The sequence below is a fragment of the Pterocles gutturalis genome, unplaced genomic scaffold (assembly GCF_000699245.1).
Source record: "Pterocles gutturalis isolate BGI_N339 unplaced genomic scaffold, ASM69924v1 scaffold1905, whole genome shotgun sequence".
Taxonomy (NCBI): Eukaryota; Metazoa; Chordata; class Aves; order Pterocliformes; family Pteroclidae; genus Pterocles; species Pterocles gutturalis.
In genome coordinates, this window is record NW_010140371.1 from 9,083 (window position 1) to 34,285 (window position 25,203).

Sequence of the window (25,203 nt, forward strand, 5' to 3'; positions counted from 1 at the left end):
CCTGGGTCCCCCCAAAACAGCCACACAACTGGGGTGACCAAGGGCTCTGCCACCAGCACCGACCCCATCAGCTCTCTGGGGGTGACCTTCTCCTCGGCGGCCGGGACACACCATCCTAATGGCTCGTGGGAAGCCACGGATCTCCCAGCACCTCCTGGGGAGCCTTTGCTCACAGCCTCCCTCTTTGCCTCCGAGAGTACTTTCAGAGGTAAATTTCTTAGTCTGAAAGTTGGCTGGTTTGGGATTGGACAGGATTTTGCATCCCAGCACTGTTTTTCTTTAGATGTTGCCATTGGTCCCTATTGGGTACATGGGTGTTTGCATGACTGCATCAGGCTGGCAGCAGGGCTGGGGGAAGGGTGGGAGTGGATCTCAGCTTTTGGGTGAAAAAGTGAAAAACACTTCGTGTCCTCGTTGCTAATGCAATTCCCATGCTGGGAAAAGCAGCCATTGGTTAGAAATACATGCACGCACTTTTTCCCTGCCAGCGACACTTTTGCTGGGGATTTGCAGCCGTCGACTGGTGCTGCATCTGCCATGTGGGCTGGGCTGTAAGAGAGGCGGCCCATGGCCACAACATTGACTTGCCCCGTGCCCTTGGAGTGATGTGAAGTGATCTCTGCCCCACTGTTTGCCATTAATTCACAAATAAACCCATCGCTTTGCGAGTCATAGTGCAGCTCCTGTTCCTGGTGAGCTGGCCAAATATCGGCATCCCCAGTGCCGCGGATTGGCAGAGCCCTGGGGCAGCATGTCTGCTAAACATGGGGTACATCAGGATGGGTTGAACACCAGGCTGGGGTTCCGGGGTGTTTCTGGGCATCTCATGGGTGAGGCTGTGCCCCACGTGGCACTGGGTGCCTGTGCCATCACCCTGGCACTGAGACGGCAGCTTGCCTGTCTGGACTGTCACTGGAAAACCTAACCCAGGCTTTTTTTAGCTCATCCCCTAAGTTTGCTTTGAAGTTAGAGGTCTATATTCCTGACTTGAACAGGCTTGAAGGCAGCTTAAATGCATAAATTGGGTATTGCGCACAGCCTGCAGTTAAAAAACGTAGCTTGGCTTTGAGATTTTCATGAGTTTTTGTAAGCCGCATGTTCCTGAATGCAAGGGATTCACCTCTTACCAGAGCAGCGCCTTCTCCATCTTGAGAACTCGGTCTATTCAATATCTCAACAGTGTACAATCAGGCTGTACAAACAATCCCTGAAATTTATAGCTCTATATGCATAAATCAAACCTGGTTTTATTGTGTTTTAGGTGTCAGAAGCAGCCACCGACCAGTTAACAGCTCAACAACAGGGAAAAACCCCACTGCTTCCTTTCCCACCAGTGCTTACATTTCAGCCACGGCCATTGGCAGCAATGGGAGAACCCCGAGGTCTGCCACGGGCAGCAGCCGACGGGCAGCAGAAATCTCCACGTCGAGTAGCGCCATGTATGGGACCTTGGGCACGATCCGATCCTCGTCTGTGTCTTCTATGGGAGAGACCTATGGAGTTCGTGGGTCCAGAGACACCACAGATTTCACCGAGCGGGTGGCAGACCCTTCACTAACACGCTCTCACTCTCCTTCAGAAAGTGCTTCCCCAGGTGAGGTCAAGTTAGAAGTGAAACATCATATTTCTTGTAAGCAAAGGGAGCCCTGTTACAGTATGTTACACTTGCGTGACTTTTCTGCTGTTAAAAGACGTGATAGCTATGTAGAATATATTGTTTGGAAGGATGCAGTGTGATTTTGTGTCAGAAATATTTCAGCTCTTGCTTGACCAAAAAATGTGGTTTGGGTTTCTTACAGAAAGGGCTCATGTGTGGAAAGTTTTGTAATGCCAATAAAAATAATTAACTTTCAAATCGCGATTCCTTTTTTACTATCTCCAATTGCTATCTTCTTTTTATAGGAAAGAAAACTAAGCAAGGGCCTTGCATGTCCCTTCAGTTCAATTTCTCCCCTCTGCCCTACCCCTTGGACCATGCTGCTTTCCACAAATCAAACCAACTCAACACATTGAAGGCAACTTTGAATGCGATCTCTAAGGTCCTTCATGCCGCTGTAGGTCCTAGACCCTGCTGCAGTGCGGAAGGGGTCTGATTCCCCTGACCCCATTTCTTCAGACTTCTTCTCTAAGACCTTCACACTGCTCAGCATTGTGCCTTTTCTACACTGGTTTCCAGGCTTTTCTGGGTTGTTAGGGTATTTGTTTGTTCTAGCAGCATGGAGTGCACTCAGGCACATAATGGTGAAATCAAGTGCACGGCATAGCAGTTCAACAGTTTTTTATGCAATAGCAGTTTGCTTGGCATCAAACCATCTTTTTTAGGAGAAAAATTTCTGTAGGAAGGATTCACATCTTTGGAAATTTCCTATTTTCTCTGGATTGACATCTCATATTTTCTACTTGTGCATGTACTTTCTGCCTGTGGGTGTTACTGGAAGAAAGCTCAGCTGTTTATTTATAGTTTCACATGTGTAAAAACATAATTTTTTTTCTTTATCACATCTTAGCCGCTGGAAACAGCCACGTGTCATTCAGCATCCTGTCAAGAGAGAGAAGAACTGACTTCCCTACCACCAGCACCTCTGTTTCCACAACAGCCACCAAGAGTGGTGGGAGGATGTTAAGGTCTCTGCCAGCCAGCACCAGGCTGGCCCAAACAACAGAGATTTCCACCACTGGTACTGAAATCACCAGCTCTTCAGACTGGACCCAGTCCTCTGGAGTGTCTTTGGGAGCCCAGAGGAATGGTGGCAGGGGTGCCACAGCGCTGTCCATGGACCCGTTGCTCACGGGGTCAGCATCTGCTTCGGAAAGTGCTTCTCCAGGTGAGCTCTGAGCATCCCCATGGGGCTTCGTTCTGTGGAACATGAACATCTGCTCTGTGTGGAGTGAGGGTGTGCAAGATGCTGGACAATGGCAATGGGCATTATGGAGGAAAATTTAATGCATTAGCTGTAATTTTGCATTTAGTCACCAGAAAAACTCAGCCTTACTGTACGAGGAGTCTGGCCCTGAACTTTGGTGTGTTTTATGAGAAAGCACAATTTCCAGACTGCCCTGTTGGCTGTGTTTACACAAGCAGGAGGCAACACCAGTTGTTCCTGACTGCTGCCCTGGGACAGCCCTGCCGAGCTTTGTTTCGAGTGTCAGGGAGTTAGGTGCTGCTGTAACCCCACCTTGCTTGTGGCAGGCACTGTGGTGCCGGGGCTGGAGAGCTGCGCCCGGAGCAGTGCCGAAGGGACGCTAACCCAACAGCGCTCCTGCGACTTGTTCCTAGTGCCCTCTTCAGGGTGTCCTCCTGTCAGCAGCACTTCCTTGCACAGGAAAGGGTTGTGTCTTCACAGTTTTCTCCAAGTTTAGATCTTCTGCGATGTTATATCTGTGCTGCCAGCCTAAGGGTGGTGATGGAAGAGAGTGCACCCACCTGTTATAGCTTAGTGTGCATAAATCCATTTTGCTTTATCCTTTCTCAGCAGAAGGGACCTTGGCTACGGGAGGACGCCTGCCCGATGCTCTTCTCACCAGTACGCCCAGCTCAGTGATGGCCACCAGCGGTGGGGAGAGGACCACGGTGCCCGTGTCAGACACCCGTGTGGGATCCCACATGGCAGAGAGCTCCGCTCCTGCCTCACCCCACACCGGGTCCTTGGACGTGGTCCTTCTGCCGTCCTCATCGGCAGCAGAGCCCAGGACACAGAGTGATGTTTCACAGAGCAGTGCTGGACCCCAGGAGCTTGTGACAAAGTCACTGCCTTCATTTCCTCCCAGCGACTCAGTGCCTTCGCCTTCACCAAGTGCTTCAGGTGGGACTCGTGGTTTCTGAGTTTGCCATGGAGGGCATCCCTCCTCCTTGCCCAGCTGCTGAGCTCTGCCTTCCTTTTTCTAGCTTTAAACTAGATTTGCCTTTTTAGCACACCTGGTTTGTAGCAGAGGGCATCTGAGTACAGCTTGGCTGGTAAGTTATTCACCTCACGGCACTTGGGGCAGCACTTCTTGTGTCAGGAACTAGATGGCCAGGCAGCTCTTCAGGACAGAGCATGGCATGGGATGTGGTGAGGGATCGGTAGAACTTTTGCCCTTCCTTGTATCCCAGTTATCGTGTATTTTGGCCTCGGCTCTGCTTCCAGGTTCCCACCAGAGCTGGTTTGAAACCATCTGGTACTCCCAACGGAATTTTCTGTAGGACATCCAACACCAGGTCCTACCTCCCTGACACTGTTCTCCTTCCGAAACACTGTGCATGCCAGTCTGTTTTTTATTTTTCGGATGTAAAGGGGAAAAGTACAGATCACTTAGGAACCCCACTTAGGAAATAAGTGATGTTGGTCACCAAGCACCACCTCTGCTGTGGGAATTTAAATATTCAGGTTTTAGTCCCTGTAGAAGCCTCAAAGGTATTGTTAATGTATTATATATATATTTATATATATGTATGTATATTCTCTAATTTGCAGTTCCAGAGAGAGGAAACAGAGTTTCTGGTGCACCTACTGAGACCACGTATATCTTGACCGCACTCTCCAGCCATGAGGAGGGAACATCTCACTCTGCTGCTAACCCTGGCATGTGGAGCACGGCGGCAGCAAGCCCCACATCTCACCCAGACACGGCCGGGGAGCCCCGCACCAGCCCCTTCCCATCCTCCACATCCTGGCCTGGAGCAGGACACATCTCGTCCAGCCGTGCGGGGTACCCAGAGCCCGAGGTCACCTTTTCATCCAGGGTCTCCACCTACTTCTCAGCTGCCGATGAACCTTCCAGTGAGTTTTTCTGAACTCTGGGATGGTGTTTGAATTAGGAAAAAACACACTCCCTCTCCCTCTGCCTCTTCTATGGGGTTGATATGGCCACCAACACTGTCATAGCTGATGTGGGTATCCTGGGCAGGATTTATAAGTCATGGTGATTCTGCTCCTTGGTGTTGTATATCTGCAGCTGTGGATGCTTAACAAAAAAGCCTCAGAAATGAGATATATAGCTTCTTGCTGTAAGAGACGTCTACTACCTGCCTGGCTTGGAGTAATAATTATAAATAGCACAAATATGCCATTATGACTCTAACAGTACCGACTGTCCCTCTGTATTTGGAGTCCTGTTTCTTTGGACTAGGCTTTGTGTATTAAATCTATATTTAGGGTGATAGCTTTATCAGGCCTACTTAATCTGTGTTTATTATCTGTGCAATTTTATTAATCTGCATTTCCAAACAGAATTATTGTAGAACTCACAAGTGCTCTCTGCTCTGAGATGATAAAATCAGATGCCTGCTTTTCAATCTTATTCCAGCTGTGGACAGCATCCGTCGCTCCCTAAGCAGCTCAAGTGCCGAGGAGAGGATGTCCAGCCCCATCACTGGTCCTGTGTACAGTTCATCCACGTCTGCTGGTGGTGGAGAGAGGACGCTGCACTCGGTGACGGGCAGTGGGCTGGCTGGCCGCACGGAAAGCTCCACTTCCTATTCCTCCAGCTCTCCAGGACCGGTTGAGCCGGTGTTGGTGGAGCAGAGCGGGACAGCCAATGCCTCCACCAGCAGTGGGGGCTTCACGGGCTTTGCAACAGAGACACTCTTCGCACGTTCTTCCAAGATACCCACTTCTTCTTTCCAAAACGATCTCACAAGTAAGTTAGTGTCTCCTGGCATATGTTTTCTGGGGGGGAAAGTTCCCATCGTCCTGCATTTATCTATGTTGCATACAAAGTTCTAATTCATTAGTACGTGCAGTGCCACCTGCGAGTGCACTCAGAGGGTTGTTTTCATCAAAGGACTCAAAGCCAAACCCCACCTGGCTGGGGAATTGTTCCAGCAGTGAAGTCATGAACCCAAGCAGGGAAACTCTCCTGTTTACATGGCTGCACTATTTTTTTGCAGCCTGCCTGCTTCTTTTGGGTGATGCTTTCAGAAGTGTTTCATGATGACCTAAGTCAACTGTAGAATTAAACCAAATTTTCCATTTTTTATTTTTAGAGATTGCTGAATTTAGCTGTACACCCTGTAATTTGTGTTATAAGATTGACCGCACCTTTTATACTAAATAAAATAATTTTTTTTTCAGAGTGATGTGCTACTTATTTGGGATTTCCTGGCTGCAAAGTTTTCAATCAATGAGTTCATCATGATAAGCTGTAAATAATTTAATCCTGCAGCAGCATGAAGTTCACTGTGTCTAAAGCCAAACTGACTGAAGAAGATGGATATTCTCTAGTTGGGAATGGAGGATAAGAGGGAGATGATATGAGTTTTATAAATTATGAGTGATAAGAGAACAGATGGGTTTTCCTGCTTAGCTTGTCACAAAATATCAAGAGAATGCTGAGTGCTCAATCGCATTAGAAGAGAGATACTGAAAGAATAGTGTTTTAGAAACCTACATGTTTCATGGGAGCCTTGGGTTCTGTCTGAGTTCACCATTTTAGAATGAATTAAGAGGTGCAGAAGACTCCTAATTTGATAGTCAAGCTTGCATAGTGCTCTAAATTGTTAGAAGAGCATGGGCCAGCTCATACACAAGAACGTATTATGTATTTTGCAAGTTATTTTAATATGGCATCAAAATATTTTCATATTACTGTGTTTCTAATATATTTTTCCTTTTATTCCAGGCTTTTCAAGTAGCCACCAGCCAGTCAGTAGCATTGATGCTGAGAAAAGGACCTCAGTTTCTCATACGGATGGCACATACATTTCAACCACATATACCAGAGGAGGAGAAAGGACCCTCCTGTCTATCATCTCAAATAGCAGCACCTCTGCTGACTCCTCAGAAAGTTCCACCTTTTTTTCTGAAATTTCCAACCCTTCTGATTCATTGAAGTCTTCTGTGACGCAGGACAAAAGGAGCAACATGTCCAGCGATGGCAGTTTTGTTGAACCATCTACAGAGCCATTGCTGGTACACTCTTCCAAACTATTGACTTCTGCTTCTGCAGGCAGCGTGCAAAATACAACTCCTTTCAACACTGACTCTGAGTTGTTGACCACTGGCAGAACATCTTTATCTTCGTCAACATTTCCAGAATCTTCCTCAGTGCCATCGTTGCTTCACTCACTGTCATCAACACCACCACCAACTTATTTGTTTACATCATCAGAGTCATCTGAGCCACTCTCATCCTCTGTGATGGCATCTTCACTCCCTCCGCAGGCTGTGTTGTCCTCCTTTCCCACTTCGTCATTGCTTTCCACATCCTATTCATTAGCACCTCTTTTGCCTCTGTTTTCATCGCCATCATCCATCTCACAGTCCAATGACAGTGATCAAGCAAGCACCTCTGTAGCTACGACGGTGGTCAGGCGGGTGCCCTCCACAGCTGCTGTGGCCAGGAGCTCGCCCAGAGGGACCAACAAGCACAATGTCATGTACCAGCCCCAGAGCAGCACCACCTTCATCTCCACTGGGTCTCCTCTCCCCACAGCGCCCATGGAGCAGCTTGGTGGACGCATCATTTCCGTGTCTGCTCCTGTGACGGTAACGGAGACTGCCTCGCTGAGACCCACCACCTCCCAGCGAGGCAGCTTCGGGAAGGCAACACCACTGCCCACCACGGCTGGTGATGCCCCACAGGCTGGGCCCACAGATGCACCCCTTAGTCGGTCACCAAGTGCAACAAACCACAGTGTCATTGTCCCTGTGGTGGCACTGACCACGGTGAAACCTCCTGTGCTGACAACACCAGCCAGTCAGTGGCCAAACCCAGGTGATGCTAGAACAACAAAACCCTACACGGCTCAAACGCCCGCTGCCACTAAGCACGTGTATACCACTGGTGAAAGCACCGAAGCTGTGGATCCCACCACTCCAAGGCCTGGCAAAGTCACTGAGGAAAACATCCCTGTTACGAGTCCTTCTGAAGCCCCTCCAGCCAGCAAGACCACTGTGAGCATTGCAACTACTATGGCTGCTACCAAACCAACCACTGTTCCTCTGTCAAGTAGCACAACCGGGCTGAGGACATCGTCTCCAGAAACAGGTAACGTGTCTAATGGTGCTCATCAGTGGTGGGGCCAGAGACAAGGGCGCCAGGAACGGCTGGTTCCCCCTTTAAGGGTCTTCAAAGGGTTATGTATGTGTGACAAGTCTGTTGTCAGCAGGCTTTGAGGATAAGAACTCAGTCTCCATGTTGGTATTTTTAAGCTAAGGGTTTAGCAATCAAGCTGAACTGCTGCAACAGGGGGGGTATTTTAGTGAATATTTTGGACAGAAATGTTAAGCTGAAATTTGAGAATTCCAAGAGAATAAAGCTGACTGGCCTTCTAGGTAAGCACAAGATGCACTTTATATTTGTTCATCGGTCAACTGTTGATCGATAATGATCAGTATCTAGCTTATGAGTGAGAAAAGGCAGTTGGCCAGCACTAGGTATTTGTGGTGGAACTTCTGTTATTATGACCTATGGTCATTTTCTTCCCACCTCACTAAATAATCCCCTACTCAAGGGCTTGTTGCTTCTCCTGGTAGGCTACGTACCATAGTCTTGCTGAGTGTGTTGTTACAGTCATCTATTACGGCTGCCAGACTCCTTATCTTCTCAAGTAAATACATTGACCAGAGTTTCATATGAATGGAAATCGATTGTGCGTTTGAAGTTCAGGAGCCTGGGCCTCATGCCAATGTAGGATATTGTGTGGGCTAACTGTATTAATCTCAGTGAAATACTGGCAATAGTATATATTGCATCTAATAATTAAGTATTTAAAGGTTATTTCTCAGGCTGATTGGTTTTACTTATAGCTATGGTTTCATGCAAAAAAACCTCATCGATGGGGAATATTTTTTTTAATGGAAAATTAAGGTAAGGTATCCTTTGTACCAACTGATTCAAACTTTTGCCAAGTTACTCTCCTTTAACTATTGAGTTTTGCCATTTGCCAGAATGCAAAAGATCCTTCTGCTGCCTTGGCCATGGTGCTTTGTAGGTGACTACTCACTGCTGCAAGATAAGAAGCTGCCTTGGTCCCCACTGTACAAAGCACAAACTGAAGGACGGCAAAGTGAAGGCCAACGTTTTAAATGTTTTGCTCAGCAGCAGCCACAAAATAGGTACAAGTGGTGTGTAAGCTGTCCTGCTGGTCTTGTAGGGTCTTGTTGCCGACAAGTCCACAGTCCTGCCTACAGTCTGCCCTTGCACTCACGTGTGATGCGTGTTTGTGCTCCTGTGAGCCATTTGCACAGCAAGAGGAGCATTTTTGACCAGGATATGTTTTTTTTGCAAAGGGAAGTATTGGCTACCTTCTCCAGAATTTGCAGTTTGAGTTGGCTAATCTAGCATCTGGTGTTTTTTTTCTGCTTTTGTAGATGTGGATAAATGTCTTTCCAACCCTTGTCCTGCGCTGGCCACCTGCAACAGCGCCCGTGGCTCCTATATCTGTCAGTGTCCTCTGGGATATGAGCTGGAAAAAGGAAAGTGCAATCTAGGTAAGAGAACAAAAGTGAAAAACCAGGGGAGAAAGAAATGGAAATAATTATCTCTAATCTTCTAAAATAAATTAACCTAGGCTCAGACTAGTTTAGGAGCTTAACGTTCCTCCCAACCATGACTTTTAACAAGAGCCTCTTGGTGTTTATACAAGTGCAGTGTCATGTTGGGGTGCCTGGGGAGCAGGCGCAGTGATAGCTGAGGGTTTCTTAAAAACACAGCAACGGAGTGGTGGGCTCAGACTTGTTAGTAAGGACAGATGTGCCCCTTCTGTTCCTAATGTGTTTTACAACCCCCAAAAAGCGTTCAGCAGTTTATCATAGCTCCTAGCCCTGCAAAACCCTGCAATGGCACTTGGCTTGGAAGCAATGACTGGGGCTATTGTGTAACTGGCTTCAGTGGGATCGGCCATGTGCGGAAAATTAAGCAGCCGTGAAAGTCTTTGTAAGATCAAGGTCTTGTTTCATACCTTTAGCATTTTTCATGCAGCAGTTATTAGTTGTGACTCAGGTTCTGACCCCTCCATTCTATGAGAGGACTCTCAGTCTCAAGGATTTACAATGTCCCATTGTGAAGGGGAATTTGTTTTGCTGGAGTTTCTTCTGACCCTTAATCAGCGAGGATTAGAGGCATGGAAATTTTGCTAAGGAAACATGAGTGAGGTGTCCCTGAAGGGTGTTTTGAAGCACTTCTTCGAGTTGGAATGTGTCAGCTTCTAATTGTTTTGATTATGCCTTGAACTGGGATATGAGCAGACTATGTAAATACTGTGAAGGTGATTCTCATGGTTTTTTTTTAACCTGGAGTTGTTACGTTACAGCTGTCTGATATAAAATTTGTGGTGAAGATAGGGTCTGTGGATGGGAAAAAAATGGGAAAGAATGGGAGCCTTTATAACATTATCTGCAACTGTATTTGTTTTTCTGGTGGAACATAAAACTGGAGCTCTGAGTTCTCATTTCCACTGAGTATCTCATGACACTTAATACAAGATTTAGGGATATTATCTCTCCAAGTCTGGACAACTCGGATTATTACATTCTGCTGCTATGAATCAAATATGAATCTAAGCATAGAAAAATGCATCTTTTGGACCTCTTTTCAAATGTCATTGCTCATTCTGTCCAACGATTTGAAAAATGAAAATGTCCTTTCTACAGTGCTTTATTTTGACTTGCTGATTTGCTTTCCTTCCATTGAAGGGAGGGGTAAGAGATTTAACATGTTTACCCCTAATTATTATAAATAGCTTTGGTACCTGAAACTGTCTTGTTACTAAATGTACCCAGCTCTCTCTGTGTTCAGGGGTCCTTCTCAATTAGTCTGTGTTTCCATAAGGAATATATGAATGCTGTGGTGAAATGCTGTCTGTTCAGCAGCATCAAGCTCTGGAATTCGACTGGGGCTGTGGGAACATCGCAACAACCCTTGGGAAAAATCCTAAGGCTGGGTCTTTGCTTTACTAGGGCAGTGACTCTCAGAATTCAGTTTTCTGTCCGCAGCCTGAAGGGGTTTTCCGTGCAGTCTCTCATGTAAAGAGGGTGAAACTGCAGCTACACATGGCACAGAGACATGTGTTCCACCTAACTTGTCTTATTCTCCTTTTTAGTAAGAATATTTATCGGCCAGGTGCCCCTGAAACTTAATATTACCCATGGGAAGTACGCAGAGCTCCCCCACGTTGAAGATGAAATCCTGGCGATGGTGAGTGTCATTGCTGGGACTTTGGCGATGCTGATGGGACAGGTCCCCTTTGCTCCTCTCATGGTTGTCATGAGAAGCCACAAGACTCTGTAGTGTGGATTTAGCCTTTTTAATCATTGAACCATCCTGATCTGCTGTCAAGCCAGCATTGGAGAGGTCTGGCTCTTACAGGGCTTAAGACAGGACATCTGCCCAGAAAATCCTGCAGCCCCTTTGTGAAGTGGTGATGCTGGGGTCACACTTTTGTAGCCTCCATCCTTTCCTAGTGTCTTCTGGCTGCACTGCCTTTTCCCAGCCTTGGTGAAAGGCTGTTAGTGCTCTTCCAAGCTCAAACATTAAAACAGTAACTCTCTGGGTTTCATTGTTCGTCAGTAGATCTCGCAGGTGCTGGCCAGTGGGGTGGGTTGGGCTGCAGCTGGTGCTACCTTGCTCTTAGTCAGACTCTGTGAGATGAAGCACAGCAGCAACACCCAACCAAGCATACCTTCCTCTTGGTGAAGTTTCCCAGACATGCTATTGCAACCACATGGCCCTTGGTCCGTTCGGAGCAAGCCCTGGGTCAGCTCCCACATGCTGTGCCTTCTGTTGCTCCAAAAAGACCCCTGGGTCTCTCTGTGCATTATTTAGGCAGATCATTGCAGAGTTTGTCCTGTTAGCAGTTTCTGGGCTGGCTGCTGTTCATCCCAACTCTTTTTGGAGTAGTTGGTTTGCAGATGCCACCGAAGGAGGGGGTAGCCGGGGTGAGTCGTCACTGTGCAGCCAGCCTGGCTTGTGCTGGGGAGTGAGCACAAACAACCACATGGATCTGGGGAGAGGGAGGCTCCTTGGAAGATGCACAGTCTCCAAGGGTGCCACTTTGAGCTTGACTTCATGCCCCGCTGACTTCTGGCTAGTTCTCTACCTTGGCAGTCACTGCACAGTGGAGTCCCAGGCAGATGCTGTTGCCAAAACCCCCGGGTGTTCGTTCCTCTCCCAGGCTGTGCGATGGTTACTTCAGCTGTCCCTTGCTGGCAACAGGACAGTGCATCTTTCTTATCGAGCAGATGAGCCCCTTGGCCTCAGCAGGCAGCTCTGGTGAGCACAGGGGATGGTGTTGGTGACCCAGGAGGGCTGTCCCATGTCACATCCCACTGGGCTGCCTCCGCATCCCACTGGCCAGCCTCCCTCCATCTACCTTTGGGGCACTAACAGCTGCTCTCTCCTTCCTTGCAGCTGGATGCGTCGCTGTCAGGCTTGCCGGGGTACCACCACTCTGTGGTTAAGGTGACCAGGTAAGGCGAAGGCTACCAGGGGAAGAGTGAGAAACGAGTGTTCGGGATGTCCAATTTGAGATCCACATTCTCCAATCTGAGTTGGTGCTGGGCTTGATGCCATCCAGCCCAGCAGTAGCGCAGGGCACGGGGGATGCCTGACCACCGTGCCGGGCTCTCCCGGTCCCCTCCTCCAGGATTGAGTGTCTTGGGGACGGGCTTGTGAGCTGCCCAGGGGCGATTTGTGGATGCTTTCAAAGTGAGCTACCAGCACCCCTTCCAGCCCCAATTTTACCTTTCTGTGTGTTAAGTTTGTCCTGTTTTTAATGTCTGTTACAATGCATGGCTGTTTCAGTATGTATGCAATAACGTGTCTGTGAGAAGCATCGCTTGTGTTAAGAAGTGTCCTATGTATAATGTGTGCTAATGATGACATCAGACTGACCGATGGTACTCAGGGCTGTTTTGTTTTGTTTTCTGTTAGGGAGGCAAATTTTGTGCATGTTTCAGTGCAATCCACGTTCTCTTTAGCATCCAACGTGACTTTCTATGACGTTATCGGCAGCGTGAAAAGCTACATTCGAGCTTGCAAATCCCCCACCGAAGCCTGCCAGTTCATCTCCAGCCTGAAACCGCTCCACAGAGGTAAATAGCATCAGGAGGAACCGTGATGGGAAGGGGAATAGATGTTTTATTTGATTCCTTTTATAACAGAGGGAGAAACATTTTGGTGTTTGGAAAAAAACCCTCTGAATCTTTTTTATCTTATTTAAATGGGAGTCATCTCAAGAGCCCCGCAGTACAGAAAGATGCAGATATCGAGTCTTATCTTCCCCACATGTGTGAGAAATCTGCCTCTGTGACAAAATCACGCAGCACTGGATTTGAGGCATTGTATGACAGCCTTTCATCTCCAGGATGTGACACTGGGTACTGGAAAGATCAAAAAACCATAAGTCTTATTCCACCTGCATGGCCAGGAGCTCGGCAAATGGTATGAAAGCCAAGAGACAAAACCCCCAGTCAAGTTGATTAGAGCTGCTGGAGGCTGCTCCACTCTCCTGCCTGCCAGATTTTGTTGCTGCAGGATGTAAAAAAAGTTCACAATTAAGAGCTTTCAATTTCTGGACCGAATCCTCTACCTGCCAAAGGGGAATGTGGGTGCGGCACAGAGAGACCTGCAGAAGCACATCAGTGCTGAGCAGGACCCTCTCCAGGTGGACCCATCGGTGCTGGTGGCCCTGTGCCCTGCACCTCCCAGTCCTCACTTTCCGAGGGAGTGACAGAGGAGACTGAGCCGTGAGAGGTACCAGCAGGATGGAGGGAGGGAGCGCCCTTGAAAGATGGGCTCCTGCAAGGAGCTCTGCGACCTGGGGTTCGAAGCTTCGGGGTTTGGCTTTGAGGATGAATGGCACCAGCGCTTAGCCTGGGCATAGTAGGAAACCCTTGGGATCGTTTTGGCAAAGTAAACACAAAGATGAGAAATATAGGTTGTGCTTTTATTTTAATGTGCCGTATTTTAAAGCCACACTCCACCATGGATTGAATTCAATTATTTGGGTAGACCCGCTCCGACTGTATCTAGTCATTACCTCTGATACAATGCTTCTGGTAAAGTCTTCTTCTAACTTGAAATAAGCAGAATAAGAAACAATCGATGTTCTTGTATAAGTACTTCAAAGAAAAGATGTCAGATAAAAAAAAAAAAAGATGGATCTAGGGATCCTCTCTAGGGAGAGGTTTATAAGAGATGAGTGCCAAATGAGTGACATGTTTTCTATAAAATCTTGTTTCTCATGAATATTTTTTCATTTGTTCATTCCATTTAGTCTGACCTCCTAGTAAAAAATGTAAATTCCGTGACACAATTTCCATCATTTACCTACAGTTTTGCTGAATACTCATTGTAACAAATCTGACTTTCCGAAGTAAAATACTACTTCAAAATAATGTAAAGGAAAGGACAAATTCTTTGTCTGAAAAATGAAAATAAAACCAGTTCTTAATATTGAAATGGAAAAAAATTTGTTTTGGACTAAGCGAAACGTTTTGCTTGATATAAACTTAAAAACTGATTTGTTGAACTGTCTCAGGGGTGAATGTGTTTCAGCTTGAGCTAAACCAGTTTTTTCATTTCCCCTTCTGCCTCCAAGCTGAAACATTTATTAGTCACCCCCTCTGTTTGCCTGTACAAATGACGGTAGATATGCAAGAAGCAGTGACATAGTGTAATGTTAATTGAACAAATATTATTTAAAAAGAAAAGAGATTAAAGCAGCTGACATTGGCTGCCTCTTCCCAACAGTTGGCAGCCTGTGCAAGCAGAAAGACCCCGAATGTGACAAGGAAACTTCTGAATGCACCGATTTCGATGGGGTTGCGCTCTGCCAGTGCAAAAGTGGATACTTCAAATACAACAAGATGGACCACTCCTGCAGAGGTATTGCTCTTTATGTGGCATATTTTTCCTGAATTTTGCTTAAGGTTTTTGTTCCAGTGGAAATGAGCATGTATGTCTGTCGCTGTGCATGCAAGAAGCTCAATATTATGAATAAATATTAGCAGCTCAAGTTTCTTTTGTTTAGTTAGGGAACTTTTCAGCAGACGCTGAAGATCAGCCTCTCTCTAGGAATAATATTGTCTCTTTCTGGAGCACGCTGTGAGTCACAGTGATTGAGAAGAGGGAGAAAGGGGCCCAACTGCTTTGGGCTCCAGTTCAGTGGCACAGAGCAGAGCTGACATGCGGCTCTGCCTGTTTTGATTTTGTCTGAACTCTCAGTGAACTTAGCAAAAGTGCTTTAAACTCACAAGCTTATATTAATACATCATCAATATTTTTAAAATAAGTATCTGAAAATGATTATGAATGTATTTTTCATCTGGGTTCCTAGTAGAATTTTTAAGCTTAAGGGTTATATTATTTTTTAGCTGCTGCTCAGATCATGAAATCTGTTTTTGCTACATTTTAAACAAGGTCTTTGTCCACATGCCAGTGGTCAGAATGATTTCTGTAGGATCAGGGTGTCCATTCCCTAGTTCCAGTGGTTGTTGCAGGGCTTCTTAAGAAATACGATTTTCTGATGACATATCAATAAGGATTGCAGTAGTCGTCATGTATTGCTTCTGGCAGTGTCTGCTGGGTTGCTGTTGAAATAGGAGGAGATGCTTTGTCGATTCCAAATCTGATCAGAGAGTGAGAAAAATGTGCCTGGAAATAACTCATGTGCTGCAGGCTCTTGGATGGGCATCTCTGGGTCTTGTGTCATGGTCCTGCCTCTCCTCTGCTCTGTGGCTCCAGGCAAAATCTTTCTCCTTGTTTTCCTTCCCTCCCTTCATCTTGCATATTGGGGGAAGGATTTCTGTTAGGAAATTTCTTGTCCATGTCCCTTGCCAAGCAGTGTTGTGAAGGTAAGTACCTGAAAGGCCGTGAGGGGCTTGGATGCAATGGCTGCAGAGGGCTGAGAGATCCAATGTCTTGCCTATGTGGTTACTCCCTAATTATGGGTCTGGTTTGCTGTGCAAAATATAAAAAACCTACATGCACACAGTGAGGCCTCAGTTCCACCCTCAGCTCTCTGCTCTCCATAGGAAACTTCTTATTGACCAGCTTGAGAGCCTCCAAGGGACAGAGTTGATGTGGGATTTAGGCTGCAGTGCAACGGTGTGAGGGTAGCACCGACTGCATGGTGCCCTGCTCTGCAAAATACCAGGTTTTCAGCATCGCTTTGCTCCCGTCTGGGTAAGCCAGGTGGATGGGATTTTTTTAAAGGCTTTTTCAAAAGCCAAGCTGTGGCCCTCATTTGATATTTAGGGCTATTTTCTGATAAATATAGCATACAATGTGCCAGGCTCTTTGAAAATCTCTGCCCTTTTAGTGACTGAACAGGAACTGAGGTCTCCTGAGCATCCGACCCTCATTGTGGGTCATGAAAATGTGGCGTGGTAACTCCAGTTATAGTATTTGCAAAGAGGGAAATGGCTATTGTGCTGCCCTGTCCGGTCTCCCCTGTGGGAAGGCGGGTGCGGCTGGAATTGCTGCCGGGGCACGGGGGGTCAGTTGTCCCGAGCCCCCAGGATTGTTCTGTCCTGCCTTGCAGTGTCTGGTCCCTGGGGCATGCTCAAAAAAGCATCCCCTGGACCAAGGAAGGGTTTGGTCTCTGAGCCACAGCAGTTTGACATGTTGGCCATGGTATCACCCAGTGTGCAGCTTGGTCGTCTCTGGGTCATTGCTGGTTTTCAACCTTTTCAGTACCTTCAGGGCTGTTTTAGAAACAGGGTGACAAACCCATTGTGCTGCCTTTTCCAGGGCATGCTCTTTTTAATAGTACACAGCATTGCCAGAGCTAAGCAAGGAGCAGCAAAGCAGGTTTCGAAAGAGACCCTCGAGTCTCTTTTGGGAAGGCAAAGGCAAAGGAATCCCAAGTAGAAAAGCACAACTCGACAGCTTTGCTTTGGCCCCTGACACTGAAGCCTGTCGCCTGTTCCCTGCTCATGTCTGGAAGATTGCCGAGTGAGTGTGACAGCGCAAGCTCTCCTGGGAGCACGTTCAAAGGAGCAGGAAAGATGCCAGAGGAGAAAGCAAAGTGGCAGGAAAAGGCAGGGTGAGGAGAGGAAAAGACATAAACACTGAGCATTTAAGACAGACAGAGATCAGGATCAGGATCTTGCTTTTCCTCCTTACGTGCCCTACACACGTTACTTGGCCCAGGCTGAGGAGGTGAGATGAGGCTGGACTCCAGAATCTGCCTGCAGGCTGCTCCAGTCCTTCCCGACACACACGCAGTGGGCTGGGGGACACAGGGCTGCTGCACTCCTTAGAGAAGGCAGCTCCATGGAGCTGTTGAGGTGATTCCTTCTTCCCCTTCATTGCAGATCTCATTGTTGCCTGATTCTGTTGACTTGCTTTGCTAAAACATTTGTTCCGTAATGGTCTGCTTTGTTAACAAGAGAAAGGAGCAACCCATCCAGTCCCATTTTGCTAATGCCTGGGTGTTATCAATGAGTGAGTCAAGGATCCTTTGGGATTTACTACTCTTGCCCTGGTTGTTGGTTGACTGAGGCTCTTCACTCTTGTCCAGTTACCTCTGGTCTCTTTCTTGACTTAAAAAAAAAATCTTAAAGAGAGAAAAATAAATCTGGTGCAAAAAGCATCATGATGAGATGCAGCAGGGGGTCTACGTAAAGAGCCTCACCCTCCCCATCCCCAGCTCTGGGGGAATAAATGGAGTGGAGGAGTGGTAGGGCTATGTAGGGCAGAGAAAGGGGTGCAAGAGCAGATATCTTGGACATCAGCCTCCCGGTAATTGTTGGTGCCAGTTGCTACAGCAAGTCTGTGCCTAGAGCTGCAGTATTGATGACGTGAGTGCATCACCCCTCTGTGTCCACACACCCCACAGGGAAAATGGCATGCTTAGCGGTGTGACATGCTTAGTGAATGGTACAGAGGCAAACAGTGTTTCAGTATGACCACAAGCAAGGCCGGTCATCCAAGAGCACAGCACCAGACACACTGCAGGTTGCGTCTCCTGGAAAACAGAGACTTGGGCAGTGCTGTGAGGGTGGGCTGGCAGGTGAAGAAGAGGTCCCCAGCTCTGTCTTGTAAGGCTAATGTAGTCCCTGGGTGCATTTAGAGGGCACATGCAGGCAGAAGAGGGGAAGTGTTGTTATCCCTGGGCTTGTGACTTCTATTTCTGGGAACCAGAAATCAAAAGGGCCAAAGAGGACCTGTGAGCATGCAGAGAAAAGCTGCAATAACCAGGGAGACTCAAAGATCTCGGTGCACTTGGTTTTGTTAAAGGCAAAGGAGTGATTTGATGGTGAGGAAGAGAAATGTGATCATATAACCTTTCCCAGCCTAGCAAGAAAACATCCAAAGGCTGGAATTTGACACTGGGATAATTCAGACCAGAAAGAAGGTGAATGTTTTTAATGGCTGGGGAAGTTAACTTTATGAGCTTCTGACCCAGGGTTGTGGTTGATTGTCCGTCATTGAAAATATTAAAATCAATCTTGGATGGTTCTCTAAAATGTAGCTCCAGTTCAACTATTTGATTTGAAAGTGGAATTAAATTTAGAGAAGTTCTGTGACCTGTATTATGAGGGGGAGGTCACAGTCACATTGCTCCCTGCTGGCATCAACATCACTTGTTATTGGTGCTGGAAGAGCCATAAACTCCTGAACACGCCAGCAAACTAGCGCTCTCTCTTGGTTTACTATGATATTGCCAGCCCATCCTAATGGGCAACATTGCACTGTGTCCTTTTCTTCCTCCCACCTCCCTTCCTGTGCTAAGTGTTTCTCAAAATCCAGTTACTGGTTGTGCCAGAGGGGAAAAGGCATCTTCTGTGCTGGGAGCAGAAGCGGAGGAGGACTGGAGGCGAGGGCTTTGCTTGTGGCTTTGCTGGGAGCTCTGCTGGAAGCCCCTTCCTCTTCCTGCAGATTTCCTCGCACTTGCTGGGGTTAGAGAGTGCCCGAGCTTTTGGCTGCAGGTTATCCCTATGGCTAGAGAACAAGGCAGAAGGAAGAGGGCTTGAGAGCTGCTGCCTCACCATTTTTAAGCATTGTGGTGTTTGAGGGGAAAAAAATCCATGAGCATTTTTGTTTTCACTTAACAATCTAGTTTTCTTGCGAGTGTGCTGCGGGGGTTTCCAGACCCCTGGCTGATGACTTGCAGACCCCTGAGGGTTGTTGCACGTGCTGGCCCTGGCTTGTCCCTCTGCCTGATGTGACTCTGTCCGTGTCACTCCTACTCAGGTCTTTGACCAACCACCTTCGTTGCCTCTGTGAAAGGCAGCAGCAGATCTGCAGGAGCTCTGGGGGTGCTATTGCTGAGAAAAGCGGTGATCTTATCAGTAATTTGAAGCTTATAATTGTATGTCCAAAGTATCATCACCTTTGCTGTTTATCAGAAGGGTAGTGTAATTTCCTCAGATAATTCAGGTGATGATAGCTGTCCGTAAGCACAGAATTTATTTTGAAGTGATGATTTAAGGTTTTTACCAACATTTTGCACATAGCAGTTTTCTGGGTTATTTAGACGTATTAAAAATTTTATGTAGTAAAATATGATATCTCAAAATTTCATTTAGCTCCAAATTTGCAAGAAAAGAAGAAAATGTGACATGAGGCAAAACATATCACTTTGTTACCCTGTGTTTGCATAACATTTTGTTGCAGTACTAACATTTAAAAGTAATGAATAACATGCATCAATGCTAAAGTAGCGTTGTTCAAATGAGGCTTCAAAACAGAAAGTGGAGGCACTTGCAGGTTTTTTACACTGCTGTTTTGTGGGAAGCAGTATGAATGTGCAGTGAATTTCCATTTGGGCAAGAAGAGGTTCTGCTGGGGATTACGTTACCAGCTGCCCACCCTGTGCTGGGTTCCGAGCTAGCTCTGCCGGGAAGCCCTGAAATGGTCCTGTCAAAGCCAGCGGGAGGTGAATTTAAGTGCATGGTGTTTTGCCTAAACCAGAGGAGATATTGCATCACATGAGAGTGCATCGTGTTCCTGCTGTGCGAGCAGCGCAGACCGGCTTGTCGGTCCCCAGGGTTGTTTGGGGTGAGGCTGCGGTGGGAAGCGGCGGTGGGAAATGCCTCCCTGCACCACTGCGCGGTGCTCATGGCCCTTCTCTGTGTTTTTAGCCTGTGAAGATGGATATAAGCTGGAAAATGAGACCTGTGTGAGGTATGGTGACTGTTCTGCCCTTCTCCTACCCCACCGTCCTTCTTAATATTGTTTTGGTGACCTGCTGGAACAACCAAGCCACTGAAACTCTGTTGTTTTCTGTTACCAGCTGCCCGTTTGGCTTAGGTGGATTCAACTGTGGAAACCGTAAGTACTGAGTTTTGTTTCTTTTAATTTCCGTGGTGGCAGAAATGGGAAATTTGAAACAAGTAATTGCAAATGACTATGTCTAAAATGCAGTAGGTATACTCTACTCTTGTCAGTGTTTTTTGTTTCTTCATTTTTCTGCTGAAAAATTATTTTGTTAAACTTCTTTGACAAAGTTGACTTAATGTTATCTCCTAAGGAAAGGAGATCTTTCTCTGGATGCTGTGTATAGCACGTATAGTGGGCACTCTTGAAGCGAGATATTCAGGGGTGAATCCATGAAATATAATTTGAATTTTTCTGATCTATCAGTGAAGGGAACCTGTCCTCCAGGGAAACAAGAGCTTGTTCTTTCTTCATCAGCAGATCCCCATCTCCATCCATTTAACTTGAAAATTTAAGGCAATATTGCTTACAGAGGGAGGGAAGATGAGAAATAAACAGTTAATCTTCGCATGAGGACTGTGGATATGTTTACATTAGTATTTACAACAACATCACTGTTTCTAAGTGAGTGTCTGTCTTTCCTCTCTGTAGCATACCAGCTCATCACTGTGGTGATCGCAGCTGCGGGAGGGGGACTTCTGCTTATCATGGGCATAGCACTGATTGTCACCTGCTGCCGGTAGGTACCACCACCAGCACCAGTCATCCATGGCATCCTATCAGTGGGGTACACCATACTTAGTGCTCCACACCCCAAAGGACCAAAACATAGGTGAAAACATAGGATAGCTCAGCAAGCAGATTAATCAGACATACTGAAGTATTACACTGTGCTTTCATTTGGGGGCATATATATATATATATATATTTTTTTTTTTTTTCAGAAACTAGGCTAAAAAATTCAACTCAGTGTCTCTTAAGGATATGCCCAGGAGTCATGTCCTCTAAGGATGGGGAGGCAAAGGAGTCCTTCCCACTCAGAGCGCTAAGGCAGCCAAGGAGCAGTCTCCAGTACATAGACAGGAGAAGTTTAGGTAACAGAAAAGGTTGCTGGCCATTGCTCGAGTGGTGTTTGAGTGTATTTAAAGCTGTTTTCATTTTCCTTTGTGGACAAGTCCTGCACGTGCTCTCACTCTGTGTCTCTCCCTCTCAGACGCACACATGCATGTCCACACATTGTTCCCATACCAGCAGGTAGCTTGGGACTAGAGGCAAGATGTGCTGCTAAGGAAGCTCTGCTTCGTCTTTTATATATGATGAAAAGGGCTGCCTTGCAGTAACACCCTCTCCCCGCCATTCCAGCCCCCAAATCTAGGATTTCCAAGCTCTCTGATTAAAATCAGCAGCTGGATTTATCAGTAACATAGACGTGGCCGTGGTTTGATTGCCACAGTGGTGTGTGCTTGCTCCCACGTGTTGTGAGCCAGAGGAACACCAGCCAGCCCCAGCTGGGAGGTGTGATGGCCAGTATACCTCCTGGTCCCAGAGTGCAGATCTCTGCAGGGAGGGACTGATCTTCTCATGAGTCCTGGCCTTTGACTGGTTATGTGGCTTCCTAGAGGGTACTCTGCTTTAACCTGTAAGTGTTGCCAAAGTCTGCTCATGCAACATAATAGTCATGTAGGGGCATTTGGTCTCATTCAGACAGGCAGCTTGCAGGTCTTCCTTCTGAGGAATTAACATAGTGCCTCGAAGTGTTATAGTTAAGTACTTGGAGACTTGAATAGCATGGGGGCTCCCATACGTTCTTCTTTCTTCCTAGATATCCATGACTTTTTCATTGAGTCAGGTGAACACGTGCACCTTTAAGAGACAACGGATGTAAGTTGGAACAGGAGAGGTTCAAATTGGATGTAGGGAAGACCTCTTTCACCAAGAGGACAGTAAGGTGGTGGAACAGGTTTCTCAAAGAGGTTATGCCATCTCCGTCCTTGGAGATTTCAAATTCCAACAGATAATGCTCTTGAGTAGCATGGTCTGACCTTGTATCTGATTTTGCCTCAGAGTAGAAGATTGGTCTGTAGCTTTTCTGAGGTGATCTTTGTTCCCAGTCAAGATTCATAACATGAGGTAAATCAGAGATCAGCTCAGAAATGCACACAAGATAGCAGGATAAGATGTATGTTTTCATTTTCATTCATTCTTTTATAAACAGGAAGAATAAAAATGACATAAGTAAACTCATTTTCAAGAGTGGAGATTTCCAGATGTCACCATATGCTGAATATCCGAAGAACCCACGGGCACAGGAGTGGGGCAGAGAGACCATTGAGATGCAGGAGAATGGAAGCACCAAGAACCTGTTGCAGATGACAGATGTGTATTATTCGGTATCTATCCATAGCTTAGCTATTAACTCTTTGTGCCTGATACAGCAAAGGCACATTCCTTTATTTTTGGAAGCACAGATCACTTTCCTGAAAAATAAAAGAGCAAATAAATGGCTTCCATAGACAGCAAAGCATTGTTAGTCCTGTGGACTCCAGCTATCACACCTGGTGAATATCACAAAGAGATGTCATTTGGAAGAGTGCTAGGGAAATGTCTAGGAACATTTTGGTAGATGCCTGAAAAGCCATATCCCAGAGTAGAGACAGAGATTTAAAGGTTTTGGACAGGCTGCTAGGAATTCCTTTGGGCAGATTTTTCCCTTTCACTCTCAGTGATGATGCTGGAAGGTTGAGACCTCTGCCTGGGTAACTTCAGCCTAAGATGGGAAGATGCTGGACAACAAGGACTCCTCTTTTCTTCCCCTCCCCCTCCTCTCCAGGGTACAGGCCCACTCCTGCAGCAGGAAGGGTGCGTAAGGAGCATCCCTCCAGCTCTGGGGGGACAAGTGGTAGGGAGGAAGTGGTGGAGGAGTAGTGGTTTGTGTAGAGCAGAGAAAGGCACAAGCACAAGGCCCATTGTCATGGCTGGCACCATCTGCTAATGTCTGTATCCAGAGCTGTGATGTGTGTATCATATGTCACTAATCTACAGCAACATACTGGGTGTACTTAAAGTGTATGGGGATTACTCATGTGACTGAAGGTTGCAGGATTTCACTCAGATCACACACTCTGGACTCCTGCTTTCCTGAGCAGAGAGCTGTGAGCAGTATTTTTTTTCTGGCTCGTACTTTAAGTTTTCCAGTAAGCAAGTTTACTGGGTTGCACAGCATGAAGGGAAAAAATCCTCCTTCCTGCTTCCAGTAAGAATGAGAGATTTGGAAACAAAAATGCATTTCCTGAACATTTCTTAAGACTTTTATTATGCTGGCATCTAGAAGGGGGAGCTTTTTAGCAAGGAATGGGTGATGAGATCTTCGCATGGATCTGCTCTGTAACAGATCAAACCAGGTGGCTTGATGTTATTTACTGGGTGAAAGGATTGTACAGTCTTGGTCTTAGAGCTCTTCAGACAAGAGTACCCAGGAGAATTAAGTAAGAGGAGGGAAAAGAAAAGAAGGTCAGATCCCTTTGTGTTTGACATATAGTTCAAGTGCCTGTGTTGGGAGTATAGGTACCTATGGTTAACAGGGAGAGAAGTGCTCCTAGGTAATGCTCAAAGCAGGAGACTAACTTTGTTTTTCTAGAAGTGTTTCCTTTAAGGATGGCTCTGGGACAATATCCTTTTTGTGATAGTTGTTTCAATCCCTGAGGTCATCAGCACAATTCTCTTGGATTAAAAATTAACTGTGCACTTAGGCTGCACTTGGTGGAGTTGGGTAAACTTCAAGTCTGCTAGTTGGCAAAATTTCGAAATTAGATTGCATCAGAATAATCCCTTCAGGCAATGCGTAACTCTCACTGTAAAAATCATTCTAGGTTATAGAGATAATTAGTGATCATGTTGGTCCTTCTAGCTACTGAAATAACTGCTGGGAAAAGTGGGAAGGCTGTTCCTGAAGGAAGATTTGAGTGTGAGATTAAGACTTTTTTTTTTTTTTTTTTTTTTGCTAATACAGCCAACTGGACTGAGAAATCCTGAACTGGAAAGAAACGGACTTTATCCTCCCTACACTGGTTTGCCTGGATCTCGACATTCATGCATCTACCCTGGACAATACAATCCATCCTTCATTAGTGACGAAACCAGAAGAAGAGACTATTTTTAGCAGGGAGTGGAAGAATGACACAGTTTTGTGTCCCTTGATCCCCAGGTACAATCTGTCACCTGGGCAGTTCAGCACACATCAGTCTTACTCTCCCCATTTAAGAGGAAGGACCTTGAACTCCATGTCGAGTGTTGCTGCCCTGAGGAATGGTTACACTTGCTGAGCAGCAGAGAGAAGGAGGAGGAGGAGGGAATGGCTCAAGGTGCACATCACTAAAAGACCCAGATGGAAATTAACACATGTACTCCGGATTTGTTCTGTGCTGCTTCTTCACTCCTTACACTGCATGGCAAGCATGGATCAGTACAGGCAGATGAGCTGTGCCCGGCACTCTGCATTGAAAACCACTGGGGCGTGTTCTGTTTACAGATCTTGTTGACTGTGCTTGTCTTCTTAGCCAACCTTCACACAAAGATTCACTGTGTAACTCCTTTTGGTAGGGCAAGTTTGTCCACTCCCTTTTCCATTGCTGCATTGCTTTTGGCTTCGTACGCAACAGGGAAGCTGGCTGGTCCTCTGGCCCTCACCTTCTTACTGGTAGAAGTTCTCCAGATGACCAGGTCCTTGCTGAAGGCTGGTGCCTGGCAATTCATGGGTTGATTACCTCCAAGGAATATGGGAAAGTTAAGTCATACCACTGCAATCCTAACTGAAAAAAGACACAGCTGATCCTATGTGCCACTTGGAAAACCTCCTGTACATAGGGCAGAGTCCGAGTATGTGTTTTGTCAGCCAGTGTTGTTCAGAAGTGATGCCACTGCACATCATCATAGTGCTTCCATATAGGATCTTTTGGGGCTCTGTTTCTCTACAGGGATTTAAATTTAAATGTAGAAACAGCAATATCATGTTAAATAGCTGCTCACAGGGAAGAAAAACATGAGGTGGGAATTCAGCATGCTCCTTACAAGGAATCTGGCAAGGAGCAATAATGCTATAGCCCTTGCTGGGCAGGT

At 46.5% G+C, this 25,203-nt stretch overlaps 1 protein-coding gene across 1 annotated transcript; it reads left to right on the top strand.

Annotated features, from left to right (window-relative positions):
* The first annotated feature begins 4,564 nt into the window (after nucleotides 1-4,564).
* Nucleotides 4,565-24,247, top strand: HEG1 (heart development protein with EGF-like domains 1). Its single transcript, XM_010083609.1, has 15 exons — nucleotides 4,565-4,760; nucleotides 5,287-5,619; nucleotides 6,601-6,932; nucleotides 6,986-7,090; nucleotides 7,242-7,968; nucleotides 9,294-9,413; nucleotides 11,024-11,118; nucleotides 12,331-12,389; nucleotides 12,853-13,013; nucleotides 14,674-14,808; nucleotides 20,013-20,055; nucleotides 20,165-20,202; nucleotides 20,740-20,827; nucleotides 22,304-22,478; nucleotides 24,098-24,247. The coding sequence occupies exons 1-15, from the start codon at nucleotides 4,565-4,567 to the stop codon at nucleotides 24,245-24,247; spliced, it is 2,757 nt and encodes a 918-aa protein (XP_010081911.1).
* Nucleotides 24,248-25,203: the final 956 nt, after the last annotated feature.

Bases quoted from the DNA above. Each gene is read 5' to 3' on its own strand.
- HEG1 (XM_010083609.1), top strand. From the start codon at position 4,565: ATGTGGAGCACGGCGGCAGCAAGCCCCACATCTCACCCAGACACGGCC. The intron at 7,969-9,293 runs GTAACGTGTCTA...CTGCTTTTGTAG, and splicing joins GACATCGTCTCCAGAAACAG to ATGTGGATAAATGTCTTTCC. The intron at 14,809-20,012 runs GTATTGCTCTTT...CTGTGTTTTTAG, and splicing joins GATGGACCACTCCTGCAGAG to CCTGTGAAGATGGATATAAG.